General features: G+C 44.9%; 1 protein-coding gene across 1 annotated transcript; it reads right to left on the bottom strand.

The window, feature by feature from the left end:
- Positions 1–17,959: 17,959 nt before the first annotated feature.
- Positions 17,960–19,400, bottom strand: LOC123162077 (very-long-chain aldehyde decarbonylase GL1-10-like). Its single transcript, XM_044579882.1, has 4 exons — positions 19,071–19,400; positions 18,643–18,965; positions 18,374–18,521; positions 17,960–17,998 (listed from the first exon to the last, which is right to left on the bottom strand). Exons 1-4 carry the CDS (start codon positions 19,398–19,400, stop codon positions 17,960–17,962), a joined length of 840 nt encoding a protein of 279 aa, XP_044435817.1.
- Between the last annotated feature and the right edge of the window lie 2,561 nt (positions 19,401–21,961).

Raw genomic sequence — 21,961 nt, 5'->3', positions numbered from 1 at the left:
ACTCCATCGCCGCCTCCCTGGGTGTGAGTAACGCACCTATGCCCTACCCCAGCTTCTACTCGCTCGTCTTGTCGTTCGAAGCATTGCAGGCTCAGCAGAGTCCGTCGGAGGGGTGGACTCCCTTCGCCAACGCCGTGACTCGCTCGGGCTCCTACGGCGAGGGCGGACGTGCTCCCTACTCGGAGCCCTACCCCTCCCAGGGTGGGGGTCGTTCGGCCGATGGCAACAACGGCCAGCCCGGGCACGGCCGCCAAGGCGGCAACGGCGGCCCCAACGGTGGCCGCGACCGCAACCCCTCCTATGCCGGCAATGGTCGGCAAAGTGGCGGGGGTAACAGCGGCAACAACGGCGGTGGTGGTGGCCGTCGCAACAATCGCTGGCGCCCCCGGTGTCAAATTTGCAAAAACTGGGGGCATGAGGTCGATGATTGTCGCAAGCGCTATGACCAGGACCACAACACTCGCTCCGCCAACTCGGCCTCCACCAACACCGTCGACTATCCTTGGGTACTGGACACCGGGGCTACGGATCACCTGACAAGTGATCTGGAACGCCTCCAGGTTCACGAGCGCTATGATGGCAAGGACTAGGTTCAGGTGGCCAATGGTGCAGGTTTGTCTATTTCACACATTGGTCATTCCCGTTTACCCGGTTCATCTCTTAAATTGCGCAACATCCTCCATGTTCCACACATCAGAGAGCATCTCCTTTCTGTCTACCGTCTTGTTTGTGATAATGACGTGTTTGTTGAGTTTCACCGTCGTCTTTTCTTTGTTAAGGACAAAGCAACCAGGCGCGTCATTCTTCAAGGTAGAAGTCGCGCGGGGGGGGGGGGGGGTCTACCCGATTCCCTTTGCTCGTGCATCGTCCTCGTCATCTCGCCATGCTTCATCCAGTGTCCGCGTTTCGTCGTCGCAATGGCATCAACGTCTAGGTCACCCTACCAATAATGTGGTCACCTCCATTGTTCGGAGCCATGACCTTCCTTGATCTAGTTCAAATACTTCATCATTAGTGTGTGATGCATGTCAGCGTGCTAAGAGTCATCAACTACCGTATTCTACGTCTTATCATGTCACTACTGTACCTCTTGAATTAATTCATTCAGATGTTTGGGGTCCCGCTATTGTGTCTGGGGGGGGGGTGGGGGTACAAGTATTATGTTAGTTTTGTTGATGACTACACGCGTTTCACTTGGATTTATTTTCTTAAACATAAGTCTGATGTTGAGCAAGTCTTTTATAACTTTCAGGCTCATGTCGAGCGCCTTTTGGAGTGCAAAATCAAGGCCGTTCAGTCTAACTGGGGTGGTGAATACCACAAGCTTCATCGCTACTTTCAACGCACGGGCATCTCCCACCGTGTGTCGTGTCCACATGCACTCATGTTAACATTTGTGTTCTCAAATGAAAAAGGTACTTTTCTTAGTAAAGAATAAACCGGAAAGGCAAGAAGGTGAAGGAAATCAATACCTAGCAATTCTGATACAACAAAAGAGAACAAAAGGGAAAATTTCTCTCTGGCACACACCGAAGAAAAAACATATGCATTGTACATGCTCTACTAGCTTGGACATCCCGAGGCTTGTGCCTTCGCAACATTAGTATTCGGTAAATATAAAAAGTGCCTCACAAGATGTTATCACACCTAGTTTACTTCCAGTTGTTCCCTTTCAAAACAATAATGGTCCCGCGACACATACTCCATTATACTTTTGCGCAGCATGAACATGTTCAGTCAAGAGACTTGCTCAGAGCCTCCCTGAAACTGCTCTTTTGTTTCACAAGTGGTTTGAATTCCTACAGATAAAGCATTGACTGGATTTTCTACTCCAGGGTATACCCACACCTAGGTGAGCGAAAAATCAAAAAGCAATATCAAACAAAATCCAAAAATCCTGAATTTTTGTGACATCAAACATGATCAAATGTTTTAGGTTCTTCCATAATGCATCCACAAATAACATTTGAGGAGCTCTAAACAAAGAAACACTATTCAAAGTTTTGTGCACTTTTGGAGTAGTGATATTTTAGAGCTCCTCGAATGTTATGTTGAGATGACACTTTGCAAGAACCTAAAGTATTTTATCATGTTGATGTCGTAAAATTCCATGATTTTTGGATTTTGCTTGATATTGTATTTTCAATTTTTTGATCACCCGGGCATAGTACACCCGAGAGTAGCCGCTACTTTCAGATTAACTATTAGTAATTGAGTAATTTACCTATACAAGCCTCCATTTTTCAATTGTTCTTGTCAAGGTTTCTTTAAAGAGAGTTATGATATGTTGTTCACAAAAGGGGAGTTAAGTTAGCTAAAATTAGTCAATTTTCACTTCACACATTCTTTTTTCTCGTACACGCACCTGGATGTGTGTCCTTGTGTAGCGGAAGAAAGCACCAACATGACAGAGTGTAGAGAAACTCAGCCAAAACTTAAAACCCGAAAGCAAAGAGTACATAAAACTGAAGAAGAAACCCAACAACATAAAGTGCTCTTTTGATCCCAAGCTCACATGCTTCCGGATGAGCAGTAAAACCCGAAAAAAATAGTAAAAGAATTCAAAAAATCTGTTTTTTTTTTTTGTGATAAACATTGATGAAAGGTTTAACTTCCTGGAAATTTTCGTGATGAAATAACATTGGTGGAGGTCTGGACAAAAAGAACAAATCGATGCTTCAAAATGCTTCCAAGAATAGTTTTTTTGAAGCATCGATTTTGTTTATTTTGCCCAGACCTATATGAGTGTCATTTCATCACACAAATTTGCAGGAAGTTAAATCTTTCATCAATATTTATCACAGAAAAATCAGATTTTTTTTAATTTCTTTTACTATTTTTTCGGATTTTGCTGTTCGTCAGGGAGCATGTGAGCTCGGGTTCAAATAATCCGCTTACTGTACTATTTAGACATGGACTACTCTTTGCTCTTACTTCAATTGTAGTAGAGTGATGATACGCATGACTATAGCTAACGTAATAGTAATTGAAGCTAATTATGCATGTAGAAGCCACATGATTTGCAATCTATCGACATGATTGAAAAGAGCTTAATTTGCATGTTACAAGTTGCCACAACAGAATCAGTTGGCATCTGCAAAACACAAAAAGTGCTTCGTGGTGGCTTGTTCAAGACATCCCATGAGTGCAAAGCACTTAATTTTCATGTTACTTTAGTTGCTACAAGATAATCGCTTGGTATCTGCAAAAATGCAAGAAGTGCTTCCTGAATTAGTTGTTCGACACAGATCTCATGATTGCGAAGAGCTTAATTTGCAGTTTGTGTTACTTGCCACAAGAGAATCAGTCGATACCTGTAAAACACAATGAATGCTTCCTGAATGGCTTGCTCAACACATGTCCCATGCACCTGGCGGGGGAGGGGGGCTATTGCCCCCGCAGCCCCACTCATCCAACACGGGATTGAAGCCAAAGACTCCCGATGGTGGGCCTTTGCTCCGTTAGAAGTTAGCCTTTATACTTTATATGAATTTTGATCACAATTTAACAGGCCCCATCGCCATCCCAGACCCGGATTCTTCGACATCACCGTCATCGGCACAGCCCTGACCGTCGGGCCACATGCATTGCTGGTGCACTACGATGATTTCCATCGGTGCACTGCCGGTGGGCTTCACAACAATTATTAGTGCACTGAAGCACCGATTGAGATTGGCCTGGAATTATAATTAATATAATACACGAAAGATTTGATTATATTAGCAAATTGTTGTACTTTTGTACTCATCCTCTATTGAGAATAACCGAGGTTGATTTCTTATTTGGTTGTCATTCATTCAAGAATTTGCATTCAAGATGTGAAGATGGAGTAGTCTACTTTGTTCAAAAAAGAAACATCATCAAGATAAAAGAGTAACATAGTATACATAGTCTCCTCTGCTCTGCTTCAGTAAATGAAACACATATTTTTTGTTAATCTAAATAAACTTCATTAACATAGTATAAGCATATTTTTTTCATCAATCTAAAAGAACTTTTTTTTAAAAAAAGGGGGTCACCCCGGCCTCTGCATCAGAACGATGCATACAACCAACTTAATTAAATATCAAATAGGTTCAACAAAGGTCTTAAAGTCTCAACGAAAGCAAAGAAAAGCTCACAGAGAGCCAAATAAAAGTAGACATAGAGCCACAACCGGCTGGTATAAGAAAGATAGGGAAACTAATTGCCTATCCTATTACATGACCGCCATCCAAACCGGTTGAAAATATCCCGTGCTACCATCTTCCACCGGATAGATCCAGTAACCAAACGCTCCCTAGCCTCCGTCAGAGTGAGTAGCGACCACATACGGATCAACGCAGTGGCTCGGAAGATAACGTGCAAAAAATGAATATTTGTTGTTCTGTTAAAAACCAAATCATTTCTGCAGTTCCAGACTGCCCACAATAAAGCACATGCTCCTACTCGAATGTGTCCTGTTGTTTCGGACTCTATCCCGTTAAGCCACGTCCCAAATAACGTGCTGACAGAATTCGGATGAGTAATGTTAAAGGCTATATGTACCGTCCGCCATAAAACTTTTGCCAACGGGCAGTCAAGAAAAAGGTGTTTGATAGTTTCATCCCGATCACAAAAACTGCATCTAGTAGGTCCTATCCAGTTACGCTTTAACAGATTGTCCTTAGTTAAAATGACTTGTTTATGTACAAACCACATAACCACCTTAACTTTCAAAGGAACTTTGACTTTCCAAACATATTTGGAACTAGGAATGGAGTTAGAATTGATAACATCGAGATACATCGATTTAACTGTGAACTCTCCAGTCCTAGTAAGCTTCCAGCGCAGCTGGTCGGGCTGTTGAGACAGCTGGACCTCCATCAGTCTACTCACTAAATGGAGCCAAGCTTCCCAACGATTTCCGACAAGCGTCCTCCTGAATTGGATATTGAGAGGGATGGACTGAAGTACTGTTGCATCTAAAAGAACATATGCGTATACATTCTTATCACTCTGAATAAGCTTCATTCAGCACAACCTAATGACAGAACTTGACAGTGCAACGAAGGTATCCAATATGTATTGTTATTCTCATTCTGCATTCCATTTAATAAAGCAAGCTTACCATCATCAAATGTTCAGATCAGAGCTCCTAGCATCAACAATACAATACCATGCCATTCTGTTTTTTGATGGCATGGTATTGTGCAGAGCTTCGAAGGAATATTACCAGCACCAAGTGATTCCCCATTTATATTCAGGTACTAGCTGGCCGGTGCAGTACAAATAGTATGATCCTGGTAGATTAGAGTGGTGGTGCATATTCCCTGTGGGCATCGGATTCTCCCAGATCTCACAATCTCCCAAATCTTAGCTTCAGAGCTGCAGGAGCATTGCCAACACCTTTTTCGGAAAGAAAAAAAAACAGAAGTAAAGTTGCTCATTCAATCTCCATAGCAACAAGTGCTCCAAAGATATATGTATGGAAATCATGCACTTGAGCTCATAGACTCGTAGTAGTGTAGTAAGGAAGACATCTTAAGTTATATAGCTTGACATGTACATAGATGATAGATCTCAAAGAGATGAAAGGTTTGGAGGGTTACCTGGCCGCTTAAGCGAATGGGAATATTCTGGCTTTCGATGGCCTGATTAATTATAAACTGGAGCTCGTCCTGTGGAGCAGCGGCCCACAAAACGGTGTGCGTGGAGATCCTGAGCAACGTGGGGATGACCAAGAGCTGATCTAGACCGTACGATTGAGCGATCCAATGGCTGAGAGCATCGAAACGCTGTGGGGGCTCCTAGCCACGAAAAATCATCTATCCTTTTGGATTAAGGTAAATTTTATGATTTTCCTTATAAACACCAAAATTGGCACATAAAACATGCATCAGAACTGGTAATGCCTTATCGTACATGATAGAAACATCGGCAACCAGCATCTAGTAGAGAACCTGGAGATTGCTCATATTCTTGGCCTCTTTGATCTTTACTGTTTTTGCTCATTGATCTCACGGGGCAGCCGAGAATGCTAATGCACAAGGAGAAGAATAAAGTGTATAAGCTACTTTGTTGAGAGGAAACAAACAGCACCAAGGGCATGGAGGTGGACACCGACGGAGCGTGCTACCGCCATGGAGCACGACACGACATGGGAAAGAAGGGACCCACCATGCGGGGACTGGGAGGAACAATAGAGGGCAAATTTGTGCACATGGGCCTCAATATTCAATTAGCCCAGTTTAGTATTAGCCTAGCTATATAGAGGGACTGGTCAAAAATATATATAGAGGGACTTATCAACATTTTTTTCTATATAATTTCAGTTAGAAAATAAAATACTATTGTGCTCTGTCAAGAGATAACCAAAGTGAATCCTCAGCTCACAAAAATCATACGTGGCAATGGCAGTGACGGCTGCATTACATCGAAATCACTAGTTAGGGGGTACCCCTAATAAAACTAGTTAAATGTACTCCTTCAAAGGTCACTCCAACCTCCTCAGAGGCTGACAAGTGGCAACCTGACGGTTTTCCTTTTTTTTTTCATATATTCGTTTTTCAAAATGTTTTATCTCTTGAACCGTGCATCCAAATCCCGAACAATTATAACCGGTGGATTTCCCACGTAGAGATCTTCTAAAGTAGATCCCATGTTAATAGGTTTGGTTGAACTTTTTTTACCAAAAAACCCAAAAAATACGTAGCTAGAAACACATTCTTTTTTTCACCTTTCCCCTTTCCCGTGCCTCTCACGGAAGAAATCATGTGCCTCGGCAAGAGCAAACATGTGCCTATCGTGGAAGAAGCATTTCCGAGAGGCACATGTGTACCTCTTGCGGAAGTAAACCTATGCTCTCATGGAAGAAAAACATGTTTTATTTTTCATTTTCGAGAGGCATAATTGTGCCTCTGGCGGAAGAAAAAAACACATTTTTTGCATTTCCAAGAGACACGGGTGCCTCTTGCGGAAGCAAATCTATGCTCTCGTGGAAGAAAAAACATTCTTTTTTCCTTTTCGAGAGGCGCGGAATCGAATATGTGCCTCTATGGAAGCAAAAAAAACATGCTTTTTTTTCTTTTCGGAGAGGACAACTCTATCTCTCGCGAAAGTAAATCTGTGCATCCATAAGAAGCAAATCTGTGCTTCTCGGGGAAGCAAAAAAAATATGTATTTTTTCTTTTCCTTAAGGCTCAGCTGTGCATCCCACGCAAACAAACTTGTGCCTCTCGTGAAAGAAAGAAAAACACATTTTTTTTGTTTTCCGAGAGGCACATCCCGCAGAAGCAAACCTATGCCTCCACAAACTTGTGCCTCTCGTGGAAGAAAGAAAAACAATTTTTTTTTCTAAGAGGCACAGCTCGCAGAAGCAAACCTATGCCTCCACAAACTTGTGCCTCTCGTGGAAGAAAAAAAATATGTTTTTCCCTTTTCGAGAAGCACAATTGTGCCTCTCGCAGAAGCAAATTTGTAGCTCTTCAAAATCAAGGAGAAACCTGGCGAGAACTGAAAATCCGAACCCTTGAAAAAACATCTAAACCCTGAAAAAGGGTACGGAAAATAAAAAAAAATCCTGATGAAGTGTCCAACACGCGACACGTGATGGTGGCTAAGAGCGCGCGCACCGAAAGTGACCCTTGAGGGGCTCCGCAAGGGGTACCCCTAGTTAGTTGCTCTCCCATTACTTGCATTAAGCTTTCTCAGGAAGGCCTAGTGATCCTGGACGTATGAAAAGGGAATTCATGAAAGATAAAGGACATGAGCTTCTATCTGGCGCTTCACGCGTCGTGAAGATCTACAACGGTTGCCGCACGATGAGCCACGGCCCATTAGCGTGTTTGCTCCCCTCAGCCGCTTCTCTCGGTAGCTCGTTCACCGTTCTATTGCGGGCACCCGTATTTCTCGCATTAAGCGAGACAGGAGCGACCCCTCGCTGAAGGAAACGCCAGTTGGGCCGGCCCACGCGCCCGGGAAACACTAGCCAGTTTTCTATTTCATGTTTTTTCATACATTTTTATTTTTGTTTTTTGTTTTGTTTTTTTACTTTTGTTTATACTTTAAAATATTATATATATATATATATATATATATATATATATATTACAACTATTTTCAAAAGGTTGAACAAGTATTCAAAAAAAATGTTGAACAAGCATTTGGAATAAAAATAGATAATGTATATAAAAATATTGAACAAGTATTTGAAAAACCGTTGAACAAGTATTTGAAAAATGTTGATCATGTATATAAAAATGTCGAACAAGTATTTCCAAAATGTTGAACAAGTATTTGAAAAATGTTAAATAAGTATTTGCAAAATATTGAACAAGTATTCAAAAAATGTTAGTAGTAGAAAATGTTGCTGATGTATACAAAAAATATAGAATAATGGCCAAAAGAACAAAGAAAATAAACAAAAGAAAAAAAGAAATGACAAATGAAGAAAAAAGGTGCAAAAAAAGAATGAAAAAATGGATAAGAAAAAAGAAAACGAAACGAAAAGAAGAAGAAAAAAAAACAAAGAAAACCGGTCTTAAATAGCCTCAACTACGACGCGCACCTATGGTCTTATCACTAATATGACTTGGGCGGAGTGGTACCAGCACCCGCGGTCGCCCTTGCAGACTAGGGACCGAACGTTGGTTCTCCCTTTTCCAGCTCCTTTTCTTCCCTATATGTAGGCGTGAATGGGCCGGCTCAATCGAAGCGGGAAGAGGAAAACTCTCAGCGAGAGCAGCCTCCCGACTCACTTAAGGCGAGAAATAGTCGCCGCATTCTATTGCTTGCTGGTTGGCTAGTAAAAGGAACCCAGTAGCTACAGGTTAAAGAAGAAAATGACTTCCGATTCTTTTAATAGATTTTTTGCTTGATAGATTATTTTTTTACATTCAAAAGATTTTTCGAATTTTAAAAGGATTATGAATTTATTTTACAAATTTAAAAAATGTACGTAGATTTAAAAAATGCTCGTGAACCTAAAAAAATTGTGCATATTTTGAGAATTTTTATGGATCTAAAATTGTACTTATTTGGAAAATGTTCAAAATATTTAAAATTGTTAAAAAACTTTAAAATATTGTATAATGATGAATAAGATAAAATATTCATGATTTTTTAAACAATGATGAGTAAGATAAAAGAAAGAAAATAATTGCAAACGAAAAAAATGAACCAGAAAACTCCGACAGGAAGCTTCTAGAAACTTTCAAAAACATGTTTCCGCATGAAGGTGGTTTTGGGCCAGCCCGTTTAGTTCACTCGCTCGCTCCAGTGTGTTTTATGTTAAAAAACACCACCATTTTTGCACTTCCCTATATGTATGCGTAAATGGGTCGGCCTAAAATGTTCACGATTTCTTATTTTTCTTCGACTCACCTAAACTATCATCCTTATACTTCTTCTTCTTTGATTCCTTCATCCACTGAGGACAATCAGCCATGTAACGACCAGGCTTCTTGCATTTATCAGAAAAAGGAAGCAACAAATTGACTTACTTTTCATCATCGCCCACCTTAACTCTGTCCGCTTCTTTTTTTTTAACACAGTATAGACGCAAGCACTCATATACACACACATATACTCACCCCTATGAACGCACATACGCACACCCTATTCTTATGAGCACCTTCGAAAAATTGTGTCGGCATATCATCTTGAAATTTACGAAGTCACCGTAGCTCACCCCAATGAACGCACACACGCACACCCTACTCCTATGAGCACCTCCGAAAGACTGAGTCGGTATATCACCTTCAAATTTACGAAGTCACCGTAGGCACCTTCGTCGTCGACGGGAACGTCTCCTCCCACTGAATGCGCATCAACGAAAATCCTGAAATAAATCTAGGAATAAATGCGAGCACGAGGATTTGAACCCCTGATGGACTGGGGATACCACAATCCCTATAACCATCCAACCACATGTTGGTTCGCACTCCTCCGCTACTTGAGAAAGGCAAGCCATTGTATTTGTTTTGACATAATACCTCTCTTTTATCAACATGCAATAGTGGTTACATCGTTCAACAAGAGAGAATTGAGTTCCTCCGAAGCATTATCATTTGTTATCACAATTGTTGAACACTATAATATCACCTTTGTTCGAAAATAATTTACAACTAAAACCACGCCATTTGTTTCCCAATGGTGGCACTGTCGTCGTGCCACCGGCCCGCCCAAAAAGTTCGACAGTGGCGCTTAGGACGCGTAGTTGGCGGCGGTGTCGTTCGCGATCGCCTGCAGTTGCACCTCCAGGGGCGTCTGTTCTTGTCGAACGGCGGTTTAAGCGCGAAAGGCCTCCTAGATTGCAGGATGCTGCGTGACGAAGTTGGGGTTCGCTGCCACCATGGAAGCTACGACCTCCTCGTTCGCGCGCTCGCCGTCTATTTGGCCCTCCGCCAGCTGGTAATGCTCGTGCGCCTGCTAGAATACCGTCATAGGCGCCGGAGCAAGTTGCCCCTCCACCATGGCGGTGTTGAAGTGCGGGTGCTCCATGGTGAAGCCGACAAGGATATGCGCGGGCTCCGGTGCAGTGTTGCGGAGCCCATCTCCATTATGTGGTCGTCGTCGTCGGAGACCTCGGTCGAGCTGGCCAACATGTCGACCTTGATTCACGTGGCCCGACGGCTTTGTCAGGCGTTTGCAAGGCCGGCCACCTTGTGCTTCATCACCAGCGGAAGGCTCTCCCATAGAGCTTTACAGCCTGTAGTAATGGTGGATGTGGTGTAAGGGAGGAGGATGTAGAGCGGTTTTATGGTGTGGCGTGGAGTTAGCGGGGTGTGGTTGCCTTTAAATTGTGGATTCCAGTGAGGCCATGTGTCCGGATGCATCAATACGCGGAGCCGGAGTGTTTTTATCGGCCGGCGAGCCTGCTTAATGGCGGCATACATACAGGCGGGGCATTGAACAAGCGTTGTAGATACCCACCCCGTCCTGTCCTGTGATGGTTAAGACATCCGATGAACGAGACCAGCACCGCAGATTTCCCGATGATCCAGTATGCTAACGGCACCTTAATTATCATGCCTGCATGCCCGATTCAAGCTGCACAGATGAAAAACATGCTCACTAACTATGCAGAATGGATTGGCCTCCTTATCAATTTCCGAAAATCCACAATTGTGTCGATCAACACAGCCCCAGACCAGGCTCAACGGATTGCCTCCATTTTTCACGTGTTTCAGCCCGTTTTTCATCCATCGAACCATCAGATATGCCCATGCAGTGATGTTTTTGGTGCCAGCAGGATTCGTCTTTCTCGGATCGATAAGAGATGGCTACTGTTGGGAATAAGCCATGCCCATGGCGGTGGTGGCCGGTGTCAGTGCTCCCAGTTCTTGTTCGTTATGGGCACGGGCGTGTGTGTGTGTTTGTGTGTGTGCGCGCGCGCGCGTGCGCGCGTGCGGGTGCGTGTGTGTGAGTTAGTTGTTGAGAATGCTGGGGTAGTGATGGTAGTGATGCACTGCAGTCTGGCCGCGTAGTTTGTGTTAGAGCGCAAGTGGGCACGAGCAAGTGCATTCGGATCGCGCGGGCGTGTGTGAGTGGGGCACGTTGTGGTCGTGGCGTGGCATGTCTGTGTGCGCAAGCTCAGTTCGACCTGAAGAAAATTTTCCTTATGCGCGGCGGGCGTTCATCGCCGGAAAATACCGAGTCCACAATCTCCCTGATTCTCTTCTCTTCTTCCATTCTTTCGAGCGATAGTGCAGCGAGCGAGAGAGAGAGAGGGGGGGGGGGGGGGGGGGTACGGAGGGAGACAACTAGGGCTACACCCTACAGCTACATAGCGGCTTATGGTGGGCACTTTTTTCGACCAAACATTTTTTTGTTAACCATCAGTCCTAGAGTCTGGTTTTGTTACACCATCCATTGAAGATGTACTTTTTTGGTGCAGTTTAGTCATGATATTAAGACCGTTAGGAGTTTTTGTAGCAACTGATGTAACAATTTTTTTTTAAAAGGAGGATTACCTCCTGTCTCTGCATCACAGTGATGCATGCAGCCCCCTTATTAAGTCTTCGAAGTGTCTGTGATTCAAAACAAGCTCACACAGAGCAAAAAAAGAAAAAAAAATAGAATGCCACAACGGGCAGAAATAGAACTGGATGAGTAAACACCTATTCTATTACTGGACCATCATCCAAAACGGTTTTAGATATCCCGAGTTACCATATCCCATCTGGCAGGCCCAGTAACCAAAGGCTCGCTGGCTTCCACGGGACTGAGGAACGACAAAATACAGATCTAAAAAAATGATGTAACAAATGAAGTAAGTGTCATTTATTTCCTTATTCCATGATGATATTGACTGTTAGGTTCTTGCAAGAGGAGAAAACAAAGAGAGGCAGAAGGAAGAAAAATACCATTTTTATGCTGAACCGATGTGCATTTGTACAACAACAATCATTTACTATTAATAATGTCCCATTTTGTGCTTGATTGTTTGCTATGATATGCTAAAACTTAGCTCTAATGAGTCTACCGCTTCATGCATCTTTCATGATTCAATGAGCATGGAAAACTGTCTGTTCTTACTTCCCAGCCTTGTGATGGAGTACGACCAGAATTGTTATGACATGCATAACTACATGGAGGTTGGTTAGTTGGATCATTCAGGTTTAGCCTGTTTGCAGATGCATTTGACATTTAACCACTCGCTCGTTCAAAAACTGACATTCTTCAATTGTGAGTTTGCTTCAACCATTTTTCACATGATATTTCTCTGGAAAGAGATTGGAAACCAAACATGCAAGTAGAATGGTCATTTCATTTTGCAGTCTACTCACATGATAAAAATGTCATGATTGACGATTCCTGAATGATCTTCTCAACACATAACCCATGCTAGAATGTATTTGTTTCGTAAGAAGAGCCAACAGGGATTACTGATGTGTGAAAGTCTTATATATACCTCTGCCTTAGGATGTCAGAGTGAGCGTGATATGCATTAAGGTTTTGCTTACGTCGTTAGCTTCATTCCATCTATGATATTGGAGAAAACAAAAATGTGAGAGTCAAAAAGGTGAAAGGAAAAGGAGCTCTAAAAGCACAGCAATGTCGTGACTTGCACTACTTGCAGGGTATGCTGATGGAACAAGAACTAGGAATCTCAGTGACCAATCTAGCTTTCGCGAGAACACCTGCCATGCAGTCAGAACACCTCCGATCCTATATGATTCCAGAAAATGTTTTTGGAGCAACAAGTTGCCAAGCGATTGCTTCTTGTAGACATGATAATTTCTATAATGAAAATTTATAGGAAGCCAAATGGAGATCCCAGTCCAGGGGAATAAGGAGTAGAGGAGGACTAGGATACGGATGATGATGGGCCCAACAGCTAGAAAGAGACGACATAGGAGTGATCCGTAAGAAGATCATCTAGTGCACTCAGTTTATGGACTTGAGGCGAGGGTCTCACTTGTAAGAGAGTGCGTGTGTGTCTACAAGGGGCACCTGAATCTTAAAGTCATCACATTTGTGGCTAGGATATTCCAAAACTACTCCTTGCCAAAAATCACAAAAGACCACCAACTGTGCGGCAAGTGAGTAACAGATTGCACTAAACGAGCTGCGAGCCGCGACTTATAAGAAAATTGACAGGGCTGGCCCACTTGTCGGGTCCACATGGCATATCTACATGCACAATACGCTATGGTGGCTAAGGGTCCCACATGGCAGCCCCAAACCTCTTTCTTCATGCTTACATCCTTCTCCCCTCTCTCTCTCTCTCTCTCTCTCTCTCTGTGTGTGTGTGTGTGTGTGTGTGTGTGTGTCTCGTTGATTCTGGCCCTGCCCCGGCGGCGACATCCCCGAGCGCCTGACTACACTGAGCCCCCTCTGCATCTTCTCTCTCACACCCATGGATAGTACACCGTCGAGGAGGAAAATCCACGGTTATGGGCGACTTGGAAATTTATAATATCCGGTTGTAGAGAAATTGACACTAAATGTAAATAAAATACACCAACCGCGTGTGTAACCCTGATCGTATCTTTTCGACGAAGTTCGGGAACAGAACACGGTGGGGTTATGATTGCTGCGTAAGTAGTTCAGGATCACTTCTTGATCATGTTAATTGGCAACCGATATGCGTAGTCACTCATCTTATTCTTGTACTCATAAGTTAACCACTTAAACATGCTTAGTGCTTGCTGCAAGCCTGCAACCTCACCCCTTTCCCATACCTCACCCATAAGCTTTGTTAGTTTTGATATCGTGGGCAAAGAGATTGCCGAGTCCCCATGGCTCACAAATTACTATAAATACAACTGCAGGTACCTCTGAGCCAGACACAGGTAATGGTACAGAGCTCCAGTGGGAGTACGACGAGGATCGTCGTCGGATGTATGTCTCATTTTCGGAAGATCAGTAATCGCTCTTAGTCGGATCGATCCGGATTTGTAGCATGGGTGGTTATGTCTTTTCTCGTTTGATTTCGTCCGTAGTCGGACCCTGCTCTTCTCTTTGGATGAACTTATGAATGATTGAATATTATGCTGTAGACATGTGTGGAGTGTAAGCCTTTACTTAGTATTCTCTCCTGTTCATTACATGGTTTGTGCAAAGATATAACCATCCTTGCGGCAGATCTAATATGCGGTTATGCCCCTTAAGTCGTGCCTCGACACGTGTGGGATATAATCACGTATTGGGTGTTACAGACATGTAAAAAGTAAGCATATTTGCCTCGTTTTGGTTGTGAACGGGGATGCGATCCGGTGCGGGTGTGATCCCGTGCCTTGTGTGGACCAGCGTAGATTTGAATTTGAATTTGCCGGCGGACAGACTGCGGCTACGGTTGGATGGTGTCCTCCCGCATACGTGTCCGCGGACTGGTCCCCCTCTCCGCGGACGAATGCAGGAGGAAATTTGCAGGTTGCCATTGGAGATGCCGGAACACGCCTCTCTAACACACGTGCATAATCGATGAATATCGATGCAACATTGCTAATCAAACTCATAAAGCTCATATATTCACCTTCCCAATGGTGTGGATTGGTACATGGATCAATATATGCTAGCTCTCTGTGCATGAATGCATATTTGTTGGGTCCTTACTAATTACTCCACGATGCGGCCGACGTAGGGGTGTTGGTGCTTGGGGTAGGTGCAGCCGAGCCCGAACGGCAGCCACCGGCCGAACCCGCTGCACTCCTTGATGGCGAGGTCGCCCAGCACCCTCCTCCCCGCTGGCGTCACCAAGGTCACCGCCCTGTTCTCGAACACGAGTTTGCACGGCGAGGCCCCGGCCACCCTGCACGACTTCGCCCCCGGCCACTGGACGTCCCACACGGCCACCCCGCTCATGCTGTTCCCGGCGTAACTCCACCGGCACGTCACCCTGGGCTGCCTGTAGACCCAATTCAGCGTGCTCTCGCCGTTGGGGAGAGACCACGCGGTGTGGTCGTCGCAGTCGAAGAACATGTCGTACTCGTCGTTGCCCATGCGGTTCTCAGTTTCGCACTCGTATATTGGCCGGTCGGCGGCTGTCGCCACTGCTGCTTCCGGCTTTGGGCTTGGTTCGGTCAGCGTGCGTGGTGGCGGGCGTCGTTGGGCGGCGGCTGGGAGAGGGGACAGGACGACGGCGGTGGCGATCAAGGTGACGACGATTATGGAGGGCGCCAGCCGACGGTGATCCGAGGCTTTGTCCATGCCGTACGTGGTTATTTGGTTTTTTGTGTGGCGTTTGGCCAAGCATGCAATGCAACGCACATCGATCTCTCTATTTTTTGGTCGTGTCGTGCGTTCTCCGGTTCAATTGCATGGAGGTGGAGGTTACTAGTTTGCAAAACGCACCTCCGGTTCATTACATGCGTTTGGGCTGGCAGTGCATTTACCGATCTCTCCGTTTCAGACACATGGGTAAGTGCCATGAATCGCCTTGCAGAAACATCCACTTACCACGTAGGCGCTGCTACATGCAACCATTTCTGGGAGTGACGAGCCGTAGTCAAGCCATTTTATACTACTACAGGAGTATAACAGAGTGGTTGTGGACTCATCTTTCGAGAATAATAAGAAACCACACACATAGTATTCGTAGATCATCTGCGATCTGCATACATAGGGCTGGACCGCTAGAGTTTGGTAGATTACCAACTGAATCTGCACTGCTTCCCCACCCCGCGACGACTGGTTTTGTAGCAACACATTTTGCATCCATCATCGAACATATAAATCACGCTAGGCAACCTGCCGTTCTGAGGCATCCGCGCGCACAACACTCGTTGGGCCGTTTGATTCTTTTCCTGTACCTCCGTTTTGGCCGCTGGCGTGAGGTCAACCGTTCGTTCTTTTGTACATTCACGTTTGGTTTGGAAGTGGCTGTCGGATGGGCCTCGTGAGCCATGGGTCCAGTAATCAGTTGCTCTTTTATCATGACTAAGGTGTATCTCGTTCTGGGTGGAGTAAGCCGAGCCCTAAAAAATATCCGCGCCGCCTCCTTTCCTTCCTCTCTCCCTCTGCGTCGCCTCCCCTCCTCTTCATGCGTGGCGGCGTCTCTTCATCCCCAGTACCCACCCTAGCCTCCCCAACCCCCTCCTCGCGCTCGAACCCTAGCGGAGAGAGAAGATGAGAGGGAGAGAGAGAAGGAAGGAGAGAAGGGAGAAAGAGAGAGGAAAGAGGAGAGTGAGGTGTGGCGGATGAAGGGAGAGGGTCACTGCCCGACATCGGCCTACGCCGGCGAGGTCGGGCGCGACCTGGCGGTTGGTGGCGGCTCGATCCGTTCCTGGATCGGGAGCAACGAGGAGGCTAGGGCTTGTGCGTGATGCACGGGAGGCTGCACCCCGCCTCCATCTGCATGCGTGCAGCAGCGACCCCGGGAGGAGCTCGAGCCGCAGCGGTGGTCCACGTCGCCATCATCGGCAGGAGGAGCGTGGGCCGCAGAGACGGCCGGCTCCGTCCGGCTTTCGCGCTGCCGTCCATCCACCCGAGAGATCAGTCCCCGCGTCCTCGCCTCCATCCTCTCTCGCTGTCACGCACACTCTCTCCTCCGTCCTCTCACACACACGCTCGTGGCCGGATATTTGGTAATTTCTTTCCTGAGCATAAATAGATATTGTGCCCCCACCTATTTGTTGTTTTGCCCAGCTGAAAGGTGGATCAAATATGAAAGACGTGAATGTTCAATAGTGTGAAAAGCAAGCCCTGGTCTTGTTGAAGTTCCATTGAATTTCTGTGATACCTAAGAAGTACTGATGCTCATATTTTGCAATTTGCTCTCCACAGCTTTCAGACACAGGTTCTTGAGGAAAGCAGGTACTGCATTTTGTTTGTTTCAACTATACTAAATCTGCAAAGCCGTTTTTGTCTGCCGAGAAATTCACACTCTGCATTAGTTGCAAAGATGCTGATTTTGATCTTAACAATTGCAGGGAAACTATGGAGAAAATTGCACAGTTTGGGCAGCATCAGCGGGCAAGAAAGACATTACAAAGTTTGGTTATTCTTGTCACAAGGCATACATTTTAAAATGTGTGATGACTTTTATTACATTCATAAAAGCAGCATAAAGTAACAATGCACAACAACTCCATCTCAAGCATAGATAGTCGATGTGGTTCATTTGGCCTCACTCCTTGGGGTCGCCATAGTAGTCGTAGCCGCCCCCTTCATCTTCATAGTACTCTAAGGTAAACAAGAAAGAACATTGCTATGAGTATATTAGGTTCTCAACGCACACCCTCATGATAGAACTATATATTATCTACATGTAGCTTAAAATGAAGGTTATATGGCTTATTTTCATAAAAGCATTTGATTTGCAATATCATACTAGTTTTGAGAGAAAAGAATAGACGAATACATGGCTTTATCTCCAACATGATACAACCTCCTCTTCTAAGGGTATCCTTGGTCGTTTATGTTCTCTCGAAACAGGCTTTCATTTCACTTAATAGATAAAGCAAAGACGAAGTCATGTATTTTATTATCTTATTTACAAAACTTGAGCAAACATAAGGAACGTGAGGTCGAAACCTGATGTTGAGCAAAGCAGCTATACCTTCACTAAGTTTGCCATGTGGTACCTGTATCCCTGAAACAGTAAATAAAGAAATTAATGTCAGCAAACTGATCAGGAACTAGTAAGGAATGTGAGGTCGAAACATTCTGGCTTAATTAACTACTCCCTCCGTTCCATAATGTAGTGCCTATAGATTTTTGCAAAAGTCAAACATTTCAAACTTTGACCATATTTATAGAGAAAAATGGGTACATCTAGAATACCAAATGCACATCATTGGATACGTCGTGAGTTATAGTTTCAGAATGTACATGTTTGGTATTGTAGATGTAGACAGTTTTCTATATACACTTGGTCAAAGTTGGCAAAGTTTGACTTCCACAAAAATCTATAGGCACCACATTGTGAAATGGAGGGAGTACTAATTAAGAGATTCATGACACCTACTTTATCCGTTCCATGCAAATAATCACAGAAGGTGAAAAGGGATGAGAAGTTGCTCTGGCTGTGCTCTCCAACAAAGTGATGGTAGTCGTGGTATTCTGCTCCTCCATGGAACGGGATATAGTTTGTCGGATTGAACGGGAACTTAAACCTGCATACAGTTCAGACAGAATCGATGTTTACGAGGTGATTCTATATCCGTAAGAAGATTGTTGCATCGTCAAAGCCGCTTCCGCGAAGGTAAGACTAAGAGCTGAGATAGATGACTTTACCCACTGTGGGTGTCGACAGCCTCTATCTGGCGTATTACCAACCAGAGCCAGAGGGTTGTTATGTGACATGGCACAATGGACGGACCGACAAGTGAGGGCGCACCAAGGATGAGCACATCGGACCAGTGCCCGTAAGGCGCGGCGAAAGCTATTGGCGCCGTGTACTCATGGTGGACGCGGTGGATGTTGTCGTATCCCCACTTGGTGTGCAACAGACGGTGGATCCAGTAGCCGAGATAGTCCTCCACAAGCAAGTACACCACCAGCTGCGCTACTGTCTCACCCACGGACGGCAACGGAAGCCCCGTCCTGATACCGGCCATCTGCCCGTCAAGCACACAGCAAATGGATCAATACTACTCATACTACTAATGTTCGGTATATAGAGAAAGCATATGTAGTCTTTGAATGTGTCTTCATATTTGGACCTTGACGGCAGGATAGGAGACGAGATGGAGCGGGGCAATGGTGACAAGCAAGATGCGCATGGTGTCCATGTAGCACCGGAGAAAGGCGGCCGGCGAGAGCTGCACCCGGGGCTGCAGCTTGTATCGTAGAGCAATGGATGGCGCGCCGAGCTCGAAAAGCGCGAGGGGGACCGACAACAGCGTGTAGACGATGAGGAGCATGGGGACGATGTGGCAGTAGAGGTAGTAGTCCGGCATCCCTGCCGAGTACCGAAACCACGCACCCTCCGCGTAGGACATGGACCGCCCCAGCGCAGCCTCCGCCTCGGAAGCCGTCGAGTAAGGAAGCATATCGACCCCCGAGACGTATTTTGGCTTCAAATCACTTCTTTCACGGTTCACTAACTTCCTGTGTACCCTTCGCGCTTATTAGCTTGAGTTGTGGCAGGTAGCTAGCTCTCTGCTTCTCCACTAATTTTATAGGGGATGTTGATGTCCCTGACTTGCGGGCCTCAAAATGTGTGCTACCGGTGCACACTGATCAGGAGTCATCCATCGAATTCGTAATATGTCCAGCAAAATCACGTTTCTGATATACTTCATCACTTCTATTTCTAGAAACACCTTACAAGTACAGGTGCTTAATTACGTATACGCTCGTCCTTATGAACGCACACACATAAACTCTACTCCTAGCCAATAAGTATCTCCAAGAGAATGAATAAGCAGATCTTAGGATTGACGAAGAAACCACACATACTTCGTTATCGATAGAACACCGCGTCCCAATGGAAGAACTAGATGATGCCCTGAGGGAACCGTGTTCAAACATAGAGCTTTTTTATGATACCCTATACTGTTATAGATGAAAGTGAGCAGTATACAATCATCCACGCCGTTCATTTCACGAGGGCAGTCTCGTCAGATTTCTGTTTTTCAAAATAACGCTAACCCGTCAGCAATTGGTATGTTCGTCCTGGTTGTGCTGTCGCCCTGTTCCCCGCCACCCACTCGACGACTAGTCGGCTCCACCGTACGTCGTCGAACTCGCCACTACGTCCTGGCTTCACAGCTCGCCCTTGCCACTGGCCTCCGCCCGCGTGCTTGACCTAGATCGTCGGACGTTGGTCGACCTAACCATCGTGTTCTTGAACCTCCAGCCGTGCCTCGTATCACCCTCGTTGTACGTCCACGTCCTAGTCAATATAGGTCACCTTCTACGAAAATGTTATGTTTTTGGTTGATTGATAGAGTCTGCCGAAGAAGAGGAGCTCGTCGGAATCGCGCTCAGTCCATGGCCATGGCTGAGTAAGGGACGCGGAAGAAGACGAGATGCAGCGGCGGCCGCCGGCGGAGAGGAAGGGGAGCCGGGAGGAGAGAAGGCCTCGGCGAGGAAGACGATGCAGGTGCACAGGCGGTGGACGCTCATGGCCGGCGGCGTAGCAGCATCGGTCCACGAGCATGGTCGACAATATGGAAGTGACGAGGCAGCCGCTGGAATCCTGGCCGACGGGCGCGTGCTTACGGCCGAGCAGAACAAGTGAAGAGAACGGGTTCTCTCGGTCATGAGGCGGGCTGACTTTTTTCTCTTCCTAAATCACCCTCACGACAAGTATACTGCTGCACCTGGAGCGGCCAGTGGTACCGATACCGCTGCGATGGTCCTCGCGCAGTTGAGCAGTATGGATGCATCAGCACCCTTAGATTTTGATAATAGACGGTCCATATCTATTCGGGGGTACAGTAAAAGAGCTCAAAACATATGCATAAATAGATGTTTAGCAACAACTAAAACTAATGAAAACCATACATAAGAGTGTTCTTGTTTTACATTTTATAAGACATAAAACCTACTAATTCTGTGGTAAAATAATGTATAAAAGGAGAAAAATATTAAACTGAACTTACCGGGATGTCGTGTTTAACAAAAAAAAGGAAGCATGAATTATATTATTTTGCTCCAAGTGGCAATCCAGCGAGAATCTATCATGTGAAACCATCCAATACAACTGCTGCACGCAATACACTTTGCTGTTCGTACTGCCGCCTCAGCCGTTGCTGGATACGGTTTGGCACAGGGAATGTATCCGGTGCACTCGGACTTGTTGTGCTACCGGTGCACCGGATGCCATAGAATATTTTAAAAAATCTGAGAAAAATAGCATGTTAACATGACATCAATGTACGATGTCACAAAATTTTGTATAAAAATTTGAAATATTTTTTGAGATACAAAAATGACAAAGTTGACATCAGTATGATAATGGGCCAAATCTAAAGCGCAAGTTATGTTATGTACTATTCAGGGTTGAAATTTGTCATTTTTGTTTTTCAAATTATGTTTCGAATTTTGAATCGAATTTTTGTGAGAACCTACATTGATGTTGTGTGAGTGTGCTAAATTTTTTTCAGATTTTTTTGAACATTTTAAAAGCACAATGTGAGTTCGGTGCACCGGTAGCACCACAAGCTCCGGTGCACCAGATATTTTCCCGTTTGGCACAAGCCTTTTTGTTGATTTCTAAAAAAAATGAGGGGATGCCGAGTGCTTTCTATATTTTCAGATTGCTAAATTCTGTAGGATCTACGAAAAAAAGGCTCAGAACATCTGTACTGTTCCTGATTAATGTAGATGATCTTTTAATTTTTCATTTACATGACACTTCAGATGGTGATTCTTGTACATTTGCTATGCCCATAACAGAAAGTGAAACAAGGAACGAACAGACTGTTTTACTCCTATGTCTTTGTGAAATGAACAATAATTTTTATGTCAACAGCAATGATTTAATATATACTCATGAGCCGAGTAATTAGTTTAAGATGTTCACAATTATATAGTAGGAGTATTTTGTGATGATATCTTTGTTAGTTGGTTTCAGAAAGACATACTTCCTCTGCCCGGGTTTATA

This window comes from Triticum aestivum, chromosome 1D (genome assembly GCF_018294505.1).
Source record: "Triticum aestivum cultivar Chinese Spring chromosome 1D, IWGSC CS RefSeq v2.1, whole genome shotgun sequence".
In the NCBI taxonomy this organism is placed as follows: Eukaryota; Viridiplantae; Streptophyta; class Magnoliopsida; order Poales; family Poaceae; genus Triticum; species Triticum aestivum.
This window is presented reverse-complemented; position numbering and strand designations above follow the sequence as displayed.

Coding starts and splice junctions, on each gene's coding strand:
- LOC123162077 (XM_044579882.1), bottom strand. CDS start 19,400: ATGCTTCCTTACTCGACGGCTTCCGAGGCGGAGGCTGCGCTGGGGCGG. Junction 18,522..18,642: donor GCTGTCGACACCCACAGTGG/GTAAAGTCATCT, acceptor AACTGTATGCAG/GTTTAAGTTCCCGTTCAATC. Junction 17,999..18,373: donor ATTTGCATGGAACGGATAAA/GTAGGTGTCATG, acceptor TTACTGTTTCAG/GGATACAGGTACCACATGGC.